Raw genomic sequence first — 13424 nt, forward strand, 5'->3', positions numbered from 1 at the left:
TGGTTCCTTCGATATCGAGATGTCGAGAATCGACTGTATCTGAATCTGTTGAAGTGATGAACTGAACGCCTATATATGAACTTCTTTTGATACTACTGTCTAATATGAACTACTTTTGATGAATCCTACAATTACTTTTTATAATAGATTTAAGGTGTAAAATGTAAGTTGGAAAATTTGACCGAGTAATGTGTTGAATTAATCCAAAACATGGTTAGATCTGCGGTACATTTCAATACACATGATTACTATTTTAAAGAATAATAATAATGAACTTTAACAGCGTTTTTCTTCGTTTATGAATTTTGGCAGATACAGTATTTTCTCCGTTGGTTTAGCATTGTCTTCTTATTATACTTTGTGCTGGCATTGAACTCCTTTCTGGAACAGAACTTACTAAGAAGTAAATATTTCACTAGTTTGAATAACAATTAAAAGAAATTTAGTCATTTCTCCCGGCTCCGTATGATGCACGATCGTCAATGTGGATAGATTCTGCCAAAATCCACATGTGAGTGCTCGAAGTTGATGACAAAGGGAATCACCACATTCACCACCGTCAGCAGAATGGCACCCATCGCGGTAATCGCTTTCAACTTGATCCATCGGTAATGATCGTTCACCTAAAATGCACGATATTGGATTAGGTTGACAATTAACTAGCAGAATATTCAATCCTTATTCCAGCAACATCATTTGTTTTTCAACACAAAAATTATTCAAATCACGATAACTTTTTTTTGTTTTTTGGATATTCTTGTACCATTCTTTCACAATTATGGCCTTTAGAGTTATAAATGTTCCCATTTTGGTAGAGCTTGTAAATAGTGAAGATCTTAACTCCTGAGTATTTTAAACAGCCTCAATTTTCAAAAAAATACAAAATCTTATCCAGTAATGTATTGAGTCCAAAACAAGAAGTTTAAACAGAAGTCATGCAAAAAAATGTGGTTGAATATTTAGAACTTTACAAAATAACTACAAAATGAATTGAAGGTCTTTTGAACACCTCAAATCATCTAACGCTAATACAATTAATCGCATTATATCAAAGTGCTCTAAGTATCAATCATTGCGCTCAATAATTACCGTAGAATATTTAGAATTTGAAGATTAATTCTTAAAGGCTGATTAGCTGAGACCATTTATGATTACTAAATTTAAAGAATAGTTTTGGAAAATAACGAAATAAATCTGCGTATTTTTACCTGGCAGAAAAAAAAAGGAATGGTGCATAGGAGAGATACATCATGCTGTGCTACTTTATCAAAAAAAAAATGCACATTAAAATCGTTAGAAAACTACCAAGTTCTAGCATTTTTAACCTTTCGGTCGTCGCGCGAATTTTTGTAACGCGAGTAGTCGCGCGTTGTACTTTGTACAACATCCTTGGTTTTGCGAATATCTCAGGAGTCTGACCACTTAGAAAGATGACGTCTTCGGCAAAGTTATTCAGTAGCTCAAGGGCTATCATTATTTTAGCTAAGAAATTCGAAATTTTGCCACTAGGCGGTGCTAGTGAGTATGAAACTTTTGTATCGTAGATCTCAGGATCCTGACCACTTAGAAACATGGCGTTTTCGGCAAAGTTACTCGGTAACTTATGGACTATCATTATTAGAGCTAGTTGATTCAAAATTTTGCCACCAGACAGCGTTAGTGAGTATAAAACATTTGTTTTCTCAATTATCTCAGGAGCCTGAACACTTAGAAAGATGGCGTCTTCGGCAGAGTTGTTCAGTAGTTCAAATTATTTCTTTATTTAATCTTTAAAGTTCGAAATTTTGTAAAATAATGATAGTTCCTGAGCTTCTGAACAACTTTGCTGAAGGTGTCTTTCTAAAAAGTCAAGATCCTGCAGTATCCGAAAAACAAAAATTTTATGCACCTAGCGCCGCCTGGTGGCAAAATATATTATTTCTTCCATCAAATAATGATAGTCCTTGAGCTACTGAACTACTATGCCGAAGACACTATCTTTCTAAGTGGTCAGGCTCCTGAGATATCTGCAAACAAAAGTTTCATGCACACTAGCGCCGCCTTGTGGCGAAATTTTGAATCAACTAGCTCAAACAATGATAGTTTTTAACTTACTAAACAACTTTGCCAAAGACGCCATCCTTCTAAATGATCAGGATCCTGATATATTTGCAAAACAAAAGTAAAACTTCCATGCTCACTAGTGCCACCTAGTGGTCAAATTCCGAATTAAATGTGGTACCATCAGATAGCGCTTCACATCCAGAACAACTTTTCTAAAGACCTCAAGTTTCTATATTATCTGGATTTTGATATACACCGATTTCAAACTGTGGTTTACTCGAACCGTATATAGTGCGTTCATTATTATGCGACTTTCATGTACATTTGTTGATTTTACCGTATTATAAAGGGTCATACTGTAAATAAAAACCGTCGAGTATTATTCTTAAGAAGATTCTTGAGGAATACATTTTGGTTTGGTGTCGATAGATATCTTTGTTGCAAAATGATAGCATATAAATCACAACTGTTGTACAAAGTACAACAGCGCGACAGCCCAAAGGTTAACAAAACAGGATTGTACTGGGTATTTACGGGTTAATCATAACTCACATTCATTGATCTTATTACTCACCGCAATCGTCACCACAATGATCGCAATAACAAGCTGCATCATCAGCGACAGAGTGACCAGAACCGTACTGACGATGAAACCCTGGGACTCGCGAAAGCTTATCAGCAACCGCAGCTGATTGGTGGTGGCCGCCAAGAACGACACGGTCAGAGCTATTTCAATGACACTCCGGTACAGGTCGTAGTTTTGGTAGGCAAACCGCAGGTCATAGTCCGATTCGCTGTAGAACGATCCATTGCCAGTTGGGCTATCCGGAGAGGGCGGCGTTGAAGGTGAGTATTTGGAAACTTTCTTCGGCGGCGTGATCATAATGGATTGACTAACCATCCTTGATGGATGCAATCGGAACGAGACTGTACCGTAAACTGCTAAGAATAAACTAAAATGTGCTGAAGCAGCATGCTTGCTATCGAAGCGTTGGAGATCTTTAACTTCCACCTCGGAAGTAACTTCACTATAGGAAACGTGCTCAATGGAGATGAACCGATTTGAATCGAAACAAATTGCTTTATTCGTCCTTAAACTACTGCTATAACAAAGTGTATCAATGTGTAGGCTAAGATGGTCCAGTCACTGCCGGAGAATCGGTAACCACCAACGATGCCACCAGTATATTGATGACTGTAATAAATGTGACGCCTATGGAAGTGGCAATCTTCAATCGCTCGAACTGTTGACTTCGTTTGGACTTGGGTTGACTCTGAAAAGTTAATCAATCAAAAAGTTAATTAAATCGTTTAGATGTGTTTTAGACCACGTGCTCCTTTTGGAGAGAGGAGGCTCCATGAATGTTTTCGAAATTTTGTATGGGTAAAAGAGTGTGTGGAGTCTAAGATGACAAAAGTTTAGTCCAGTGCTTCATAAACAATAGGGTGCGACTTATTTTTCAAAAGTTCTCAAAACCAAAAGTTCGTGAGCTCTACTGAATTAGAATCACATAAAAGGAGAAAACTTAAAAGTATGAACCAGAAGTACACCTGATTCTGTTTTTGCATGGATTAACACGGCCGTGCAAAAAAAGTTTCCATACATTATTTTCAGCCAAAACCTTATTTTTGCATGGAACGTCGAGAAATAGTGTTACTTTTTTTGCACGGTTTTTGAAATTTTGAACTGAAAACTTTTTTTGCACGGTACGCATCCCCCGTGCAAAAACAGAATCTGGTGTATTAAGATACTAATGGTCCCGGCAAACTTCGTCTTGCCATCAAGTAGGCTGTTGGAAAACGATTTGAATCAACCCATACAAAATGGCAGTTCTGTTCATTCTCGTTTTTGCGACTTTCCTGGTGAATATCCTTGGATTTTTATACACACAAACACGTCGGAACCCTTGTCGAACGAAGCGGAGAAAGAATCATCCAAATCTGTAGACCCGTTCGTAAGTTATTTCGTGACATACAAACACCATTCCATTTTTATTTATATAGATAGATAGATACAGTCGACTCTCCACATCTCGATGTTCTACATCTCGATATCTCTCCCTATGTCGATGATTTCATAAGTCCCTTCAGCCTGCATACGATTTCACACTCCATATCTCAATATCCTTCTTTTCTCGATATCTCCATATCTCGATGTGTGTCTGTTCATTTTTCGTTCTCAATTTTCTCTCCGTATGTCGATATGACCAATATCGAAGGTTACTAGACCAAAGTTTTGGGATTCAAAACAAATTAGGAGCAAAAAATGACGTTTGTTTGTGTATTACTTTCTTGGCAACGGAGTGTTTTTCAATCTAGTATTCATCAAAAATGTGTTCCTTGTCTCGATCTCTCCCTATCTCGATGGTCCCTTCGATATCGAGATGTGGAGAGGCGACTGTAGATAGATAGATAGATAGATAGATGTGGCATGTGTAACTAGATTCTAGACTACAGGATGTCCGTAAATTATCAGAACAACAAAATATGAGGAAGATTATCTCTCATTAAAACCAAAAAAAATCAATCTCAATATACCGTTTTAGATACATCTATATGTTATCCAAATACATAATTTTGAATAATTTCAAAATGATTGCTTCGTACTGAGATATTTATAACATGATTCATGATTCATGAATTCAAAAGTCCAATTATTGTATGGTAATATCTATAGGATCTTGACTTCAAGATAGGCTGGAAGTAGAAAATTATTCGGCTCAAATCCTGTGTGTTCGGAGGACATTCCTCTTCATAGTCATAAAACTTTAAAATCAGAGTTCGCTAAAGTCGCTTAACACATTTGGTTTGGTTTTACAAATATTTGTAATCAGAAATTTGTCAAAGTTAGGTCTAGATATTGAACCATGTAAGAATACTAAATTTGTAGGCATTCCATTTAAGTTTGTACGGATAATATGTAGAAGATGAATTATCAAGTTATCAAATATGACCTTCAGTGAAATTGAAAAAGAAAAAATACAATTTACACAGCCTTCAGCCAAAGACTGCACAGACTCAACAATCACGAATATTAGGCAATGTACAACACGGAACACCCAATAGCAAAACAGCCTTATCTGTCGCAACACGTTAGAGTTTAACGGTATTTTTTCGTCTTATTATCGATTTTTAGTATTTTCTGTTTTCTCTTGCAAAAGTGCAGTGAAGTGTTGAAATTAAATTAGTTACAAAAAGATCAATTTACTACAGCTCACGATCTTAATGTTTTGAGAATTTTCGAAAAATAAGCCGCACCCTAATGAACAACCCCCCTAAGAAGCATACCTTAATGATAATAACCCCGCTCGCTACCAGCACCTGCAGCACCAACGAGATGATCACCAACGTAATGCACGCGATGTAGGTCTTCGAGCGGTTGTTGTAGGTTATGAGCAGCCGCAGTTGGTTGGCATTGGCCGTCAGCAGCGATATGTCCATGGCACTCTCGGCGATCCCTTTGTGGATATCGTAGGTTTGGGTTTGCTGACCGCGGCTCCGCCGGCCGCCGTCGATTTCCGTTTCGCTCTGGCTGCGCATCAGTAGACTCGTGGATTCGACTCCGGACGCAGTGCTGGTGGTTTGCTTCGGCGGTTCGACTCTCGATGCACTAACCGAGCTCATTTCGAGCGACTGGTCCTTTTCTTTGGCCATTGCGTGGTTTTGTGGCGCGCGTTGCTATTTTGAATATGTTAGGTGGGATCTACATAATTTTGAATGTAGTCTAGGTTTATTTCGGAGACCAGATGGATTGCGTGCATGTCGTGCATTAAATTGCTGATACTGTCAAATAATTTGACAATGTCAATTATTTAAAACAGACATGAATTTATCTTTGATTTCTCGAAGAACAAAAACAGGCGTTTATCTATCTATTTTTGTGATATCAAGTGTTACTTTTTATTCGCTGCTAATCAAGGATTGTGTGAAGCAGATAGGCGAGCTCCCATATCTTTCTTACGACTGTTACAATAAAAATAGTGTTCCGTGAAATTTTCAACTTTTTCGGTGGTGATTTAAAGGTGGCGCAAAGTAGGTTAAAATGGAAATTACTATAGAGAAATTACATTTCTTCAAACGCTATAGTATATCGTGTATTTTGAATATTTCATTTAAAAATGCATGTGTAGCATGTTTTTTTTTTAAGAACAAGTACTGACACCCATTGCTTGTGTCTGTGTGCTGTATTTTTGCTTGATTTTTGAAAGTTTAAAGCATGTTTAAAAAAAATGTTTTAGGTGATTTTTTTGTTCTGCTGTTATGGGGTAATATTGATCACCCATGAGAACGACGTTAGCTAATACTGCAAATATCATTAGCTACTAAAATCATGGTCCCTGAAGCCGAATATGAAGGCCAAACACTTATAAAAGTCATTTGCTTTTTGAGTAATTTCAATATCTAAAACACCTTGAATTGTGGAATACACCTAAAAGTAGGCAATTTCCTAAAGAAATTCTGCATTTCTTATCGTAATTTGTGAATCATGCTTACTAAACAAATTTATGAAAGTTTTGACAACGGAATCATTTTCAGCGATGTCATTTTTATTAACAACCACATTTGTTTTGCTCATATCGTTTTCAGAACTCATGTGAGACATGATTATTTGATCGTGTCATCCATCACGATGTCTTTTTCATGTAACTTTATAACAAAAAGATCGGCATGTCTCAAATTTGGACCAATGAAAGACAAAACCTTCCTCTTTCATTTGCTGCTAAAATAAAAATAATCCATCGGGGGGTCTAGTGCAATTTTTTTTTTTTAATTTTGTTGTTTGTAATATCATTTTAAATGCACTGTTTATTAATAATATTTTGTGAGGTGAACTGTTTAAACGGATTTAGATGAAAATGTTGCAAAAATCTAGTGTCAATATCATGTAGATTATATTCTAGACAGCCTAAAAATTTACAGGCCGAGGCAGAAATTTAAATTTTCGAGTTGCCTCTCTTTTGCTTTCAATCATTGTTGAAATTTTCATTGCTTTCAAAACTAAGTATGTCAAACAACCTCTTCTCAATTTTTATTTGTAACTCAAGAGCAATATTCATCTTTCTGACTTGGTTTAAGAACAAGCGATTGAAGGACGAAAGGTCGAAAGGACAATAAGTCGAAAGACAAAAGGAAGATAAGACAAATGGTCGAAAATGCAAAAGGTAGATCTCAAGTACAATGTTTTCTATAGCTTTGTAGTGTTCTAAACTTATGAAAGCGCCAGCTCGAACGACTTTTGATGCTAATCTTCCATCAAAAGACGTTCGAATTGACGCTATAATTGAATTAGAAGAGTCAAAATCATAAAGTTTGAGCCATCGCATGCCTAGTTTTGGTGCTAAAACTTAGTGGTCCCTTATTACGGGTTTTCCGGTCGTCATTTCGGTGCTCCAAAAAGACCAGAATAACCATCAATTCATTCTTTTGGCAAAATACATTCAAACATAATAAATCGTTATGAGTTGGACACAATTCGTTTGGTTTTTTGGCATCAACCCGAGTAATTTCATCGAATTGTCCAGATTGGCTACCTTCCGGGTCTCCAGGAACCGGTTCCGCATGGACCATACTGAACCGAGTTTTTAAAGGAATGTGCACCGGTAATTGGTTCCTTATTACTGAGAAATTTTATGACAAAATATCCATCAACCGAATAGTACCGATGTGAATTACATACACAAAACTGCGATGGAAACTTACTTTTCGGATGTTCCGGGTTTCCGGAACCGGGTATGAATTACTAAATGATTTGAGAATCTCTGTTTACAGTCCACGTAAATATCTATTCAACAATACGAGGACGCTTCAGACTACTTGTTTAGTTACGAAACTACAGGTTTGTCGAAGTAAGGGTCTCTAAAGGGACTTTTTTTCAGATGTAGCAGGTTCCCGGTGGTCACAGTGACGCAATTCCGGATCTGCGGATGGGTTTCCGAAAATCGACATTTGTGCCTTTCATTTCAGCCCAACAGAACTAAATTCGATCAACACACTGATTTTTTCGAGCTGTTTGAATTTTCGGGTCGCAAACGAACCTAAGTAACAATTTGTAACTTTTATTTTATGGAAGCTCCCTAAGAGGGCATTCAAAACTTTTATTTCCGCAAAAATAAATGTTCCCACAAAAAATACCCAATTGTCAGAAAACGTCAAATTGCTAGGTTATTTTAATCAAAATTTAAAATGACTTGAATTTTGAAATGGGTTGAAAACGACCCAACGTCCTTACTAAGGTTAAGTTATATCCCAAAGTCCGTAAAAAATTGAAAAAAAAAATATTGTTCTAGAGCCCCCGACCGATTATTTTCATTTTGGTTGCAAATGACAGGGGAGAATCATGGTTTTTTTGTGTCAAAATTTCAGACATGCCGAATTTTTTGTTTTGAAATTGCTCTACGAAACACACCGTGTCCATATTCATGAAAATACCGTGGTGAATCAAAATCCGGACGGGACCAATATCCGGACACTCTAGTGAAACTCGTTAATTTGAATGATTAAAATCCTTCTGAACAATGAATATTGTTGCCGCGAACAATTTCAATTACCATTAATCATTGTAACGTGAAATAAAATCAAGTTAGCCTTGTAAAACATTGTTAAATACATAAAACAAAAGTCAGTGTCACTCGGACGCGTTTATTTCGAATATTGCTAAAAATCTAAGGAATTCTACGCACTGTACTTCCGCAATTCGGTGACGCGTTACGCGTTTGTTACGTATTCATTTTATGTGGAACACATTTTGCTGTGATTTGTTTGAGTTTTCTTCCAGTTGAGTTGAATAGTTTCGCAACACTAATGGAAATACATATGATTCTGTGCTAAAAGAAGATTGTCCGGATACTGATACGCGTGGTGTTAAATCCGGACACAGTGATTGAGCAACAAGTTCTACGAGTTTTAATAACAAATGTTTATTTATAATTGTTGGTGAATCTAAAATAAATGTTCAAAAGTGATATTTTTGTGATTCGGAATATAATTAACTTCAAATAAGTGTATATTGTGTTTGTTTATTGCGAGGAAACGATGCGCACACCACATCACCTTCTGAAGCCTTTTAAAATTGTTTTTCTAGCTGTTTTAGGAAACAATGACAAAAGAGTAACATTATTTAACACAAACCTATGATTTTATGTATCGTTATACCAAGGTATGTTTGAGTTTTAATTGTTTTATATGAAATACAGCTGTGGTGATTTGAACGTCCGGAATTTGATGCATCAATGTTCGGATTTTGATTCAAGTGTCCGGATTTGTGAACACGACATGGTGCATAATTAACACAATTTTCGCTATATTTTTATAAAATTCATTGCTTATTTCATGTTTATCAGCAAGTTCTGGTCTAACTGTTAACATGTCTTAATAATAAGTTATAAAATACCAATTACCCAATTGTATACCCGCATTTGAACATCTGTACCACCTTAGGCATCCGGGTATTGATGCAGCACGGTAATTGTTTTTAAAATTTGGAAAATTTACGCATGTACAAAACTTTTTTTTTGCAAAAATCTATTAGCTTATGAATAGAAGGAAGTGAATCACCTTTTATGCACGCTGATCAATGTTGCCTCGGATTACGGTACCTACTTATCATTGCATAGTGAAAATTCATTCCACAAAATATAACAAAAAAGTTTTCAAAGAAACAAATCCTTTTCGAGCTACATTTGTTTGGGATTTTTGCAGAAGTTTGACGGGCTTTAAATAGGATTATAGCCCGACCAACTTCTGCAAAAATCCCAAACAAACAAATAGCTCGAATAATAGCTAAATAAAAGCAAACATATAGGGTAGGTGTACCGGTATTCGCCATGTACCAGTTATTCGGTGTGGCCAGTTATTCGCCCGGATTATATACCGTTTTACGACATATATGGTTGCCAATTGTTTAGTGTTCGCTAAATTGCTTTAAGATGATGCGGAAACATTCTCGGAATCCCCAAAATTTTCTCAGAAAATAAAAGAATACTGGTGCAAGTGGTCCAGTATTCGCCACCCCCATTTTTAATACAAAAACAAAGTTTCTGATTCGTTTTTATATTTTCCCTGCTGAGCATGGATTGAAAGCTTTCGTTTAATGTATTGACAGTAACCAAAGGTTTTTTGATTTATGTATAAACAATATTTTTCCTTAGGGTGGCCAAAACTGGTACACCTCCCCTACATAAATATCTCTTCTAAAACCCGTCGGATTGAATTGCTCTCTTCAGCAACCTGGCATATAATGGTTAAAATATTAAATTTTCACCATGGAATTATGAGTTTGTACTTACATTACAGTGCTAAAGTGTTTGGAACATACATTTTTCAAATTTTCGCCATAGTAATTTTCATGTAAACCTACATTGTCCATCTTTAAATCGCCTCCGAAAAAGCTAAAAATTTCACGGAACACTATTTTTATCGTAAAGATGGTAATAAATAAATGGGAGGTTGGATTTTCAACCTTATTTAAATTTTAAACAGCCCTACTGAAGCGTTTATACAGTAGTAGAGAAAAGTGGGGAAAAAATTAGACCTAAGTGGAATAATGAACATTTCCAGAAAAACTATCAAATTTATAAACAAATTAAAACCAGTGGACTTTTGATCTATTGTTGAACAAACTTATGCTATAACAGGCATTACAGTTTTCGTTCTCAATTCATGTTGAAGCACGATCAAAGTAAGCGAAGATAAACATCCCATTTGTAACGGTCCATGATCGGCAATGTAGGTATCACAAGTTGTAACAAAAGAGCATCGAACGAGAACCTCAAAGAGAGAGCCATTATAAAATCAATTTTTGTCTAAAACTAAACTAAATTATCTTTTGGGACCACGAAAGTGTATATTAGAGTATCCCAAAATTTCACTTTATCAGAAAACTTGGGAGCTAAATAATAGCTAAGGATGTTACAGTTAAAATTTTTGTATGACAAGAGCCCTGAGTTGCATTAAGCCGTAATGGACGTGACAACCCTAGTTGCAAAACAATTTTATGTCAAATATAATGCGGCACTGGATTTCTCTTAGTTTATTTTTAGTTTATGGAAACATACAATCCCCCTTGAAAACATACAAATGTGTTTTGTCCATATCTCTGTGATTACACGTCCAATTGAAAATCACTATAGCGCATTCTTACTTCGTTTGTATTTGTCGAAAAACATTACTTAAAGTTGTGACATTTTTAAAAAATGCACTGGAAAAATATTGCTAATTTCCTCAGCATTGGATCGAATTAATGTGTCATTATACTTGTAATCTTATATTCTTTGAAGAGCACTCTCGAAATTATGGCGGAAAAATATGAAAACTATTTAAAATCAATAAATCATCGTGTAAAAGTTTGGGTTCTTTCAACGATTTTTGTATGGAATCAAAGTTTTTCTGTATGGGACACAGCTTTGCTAACCTGGTCGATACAGATTTTCTATCAAATCAACTGGCAGCTCTGCTTATAGTTTTTTTCAGTTTCAGTTACTCGTATTCACTGGATACGAGTAACTGACACTGAAGAAGGCTACAAGTGGTAGTCGAAATACGTGTGTCAAAGATAAGCAATTAGAACGAAATTAAAAGGTACAACGTACTCCAATTTACTTTTAACCTCATAATCCTCCTTTGCTATCTAACCATACGAAAAAGGCGTTTTGAAATTATGCACGAACAAAAGTTTGGCGTCTATTTTTATATACACCAAGTTCTTTTACGTCGGTCGTCGACCGGCGTAAAAAAAACCGTGTTGATTCAATAACGACGTAAAACCAACTGCGTTAATTCAAAAGCCAACGAAAAAACGACATCTAGTTTTTAGATGTTTCACGACCATACGAATCATAATGTAGAACTTTGTTTTGCATGGAAAAATTTGACACAGGTTTGTTTTTACGTCGGTCGTGTAAATAACGTGTTTTTTCACGTCGTTTTTTTAATTAATGCGCTACCGCGTAGAAAATAACGCGCAACAATACACCGGGTAAAAAAAAACTTCAGTGTATAGATATATTAGTAGTGATGCCCTGAACATTGATATTCGGCCAGGTATTTGGCGCTTCCATAGTAAAAAAATATTGTAATCAATTCTTTTCCGTCTAAAAAACAACCGACAATCAACTGAGTTTTTTTTTCGGCGAAAAACGTTCGATATCTGGCCAAATAATCGGTGCATCACTTAATATAGAAAACGAATTTAGTAATTTACTTCATTAAAATTGAAGTATTCTAGGTTATTGCAAAATATGGCATTCAGTAAACTCCACAACATTCAAAAAAAGTTTTAGTGAAGCTGACTGAAAAAACTGACGCTAAATGAGCTGACCAGCTAAATTTAAACGATGTGCGGATCAGAGGAGTTTTAATTGAAAAGTGTTCAGAATCAGAACGATTTCAATTATACGGTCACGATTAACGATTTTTTTCGCTTGTTTTGTATGAATGGATATTTCTTTTTTTTTTTTTTGTTTTGTGTTCTTTGTATTGGATTGTGGATTCTGGCCATGATTACTGATGAATACTGACAAGAAATTGGCACCAACGCCATGATACGATAATCGATTTACCACGATTACCTTTTGTACTTAACAGTCAATGAATTGTATATTTTTACTAAAATTCAAAATATTGTTTTTGACTCCGTAAAGCATTAAAGGCGATTGAACCTCAAATAAATGAAATAGTTAAAAAAATATATGACGTCCTTGTCAGTAACGAGAATGAGCATGAATGATAATGAGAGGGCTCAGATAGTCATAGCGGTAAAAAAAGTAAGCCTTTAGTTTATAAATGCTGATGAGAACACTAACCTGAGAAGCAGATTCTGTCTCAGTTGGGCGTAACGCCTGAAACAAGGTAATAAGGAAGGAAAAATAATAGCATTTGAACCGATCTGAACGTAAGTGTATTGAAAGCTGGGAGCAACACTAAACCCATCAGGAATTTAAAATGTGGACTGAAACAATTGTATTAGAGAAAACGAAAGTGCTCATTTCGCCTGGTGCTTACATCGATGTGATACTATAATTTATTCTGTTTTAGATATAAATAGGTGCTATAAAAATGTTCAACACAATTGATTGTGCTCAGCTATTCAAATCAATAAAGATGCAAATCAAATGATCATCAATTATGAAGCTGTTCACATTTCCATATTTCATTATCAGAAATACGAACTAGCCTTCGGCTAATACCAAATCTTTCAGAAACAAGATAGACAATTTACCAGCTGCATTCAATTAATAAGCCCCGTTCAACTTTAATTTTTAATTATATGTTTATTAAATCTTCGACACTTCAAATAACATCACGCAATCCATCACACACCGACAGTTGATCTCCAAGTCAGAACGATCAAATGATAACATTCAATATCACATGTCACAATTCCA

At 35.6% G+C, this 13424-nt stretch overlaps 1 protein-coding gene across 7 annotated transcripts in view; it reads right to left on the reverse strand.

The window, feature by feature from the left end:
- LOC5575155 (ninjurin-1) overlaps positions 1-13424 on the reverse strand; it is a 14144-nt gene continuing 720 nt past the window's right edge. For 2 of the 7 annotated variants that reach the window (XM_021846612.1, XM_021846611.1), the window contains exons 2-4: positions 5332-5575; positions 2618-3317; positions 1-623 (exon numbers count right to left, since the gene is read on the reverse strand). In XM_021846612.1, coding sequence (XP_021702304.1) covers positions 480-623; positions 2618-2944 — 471 coding nt within the window. In that variant the 5' untranslated portion in view covers positions 2945-3317; positions 5332-5575 and the 3' untranslated portion in view covers positions 1-479. Of the gene's footprint in view, positions 624-2617; positions 3318-5331; positions 5747-13258; positions 13421-13424 lie in introns of those variants that run through there. The other 5 variants (XM_021846609.1, XM_021846610.1, XM_021846608.1 and 2 more) reach the window with 5 other exon arrangements.

Source organism: Aedes aegypti, chromosome 2 (genome assembly GCF_002204515.2).
Source record: "Aedes aegypti strain LVP_AGWG chromosome 2, AaegL5.0 Primary Assembly, whole genome shotgun sequence".
NCBI lineage: Eukaryota > Metazoa > Arthropoda > Insecta > Diptera > Culicidae > Aedes > Aedes aegypti.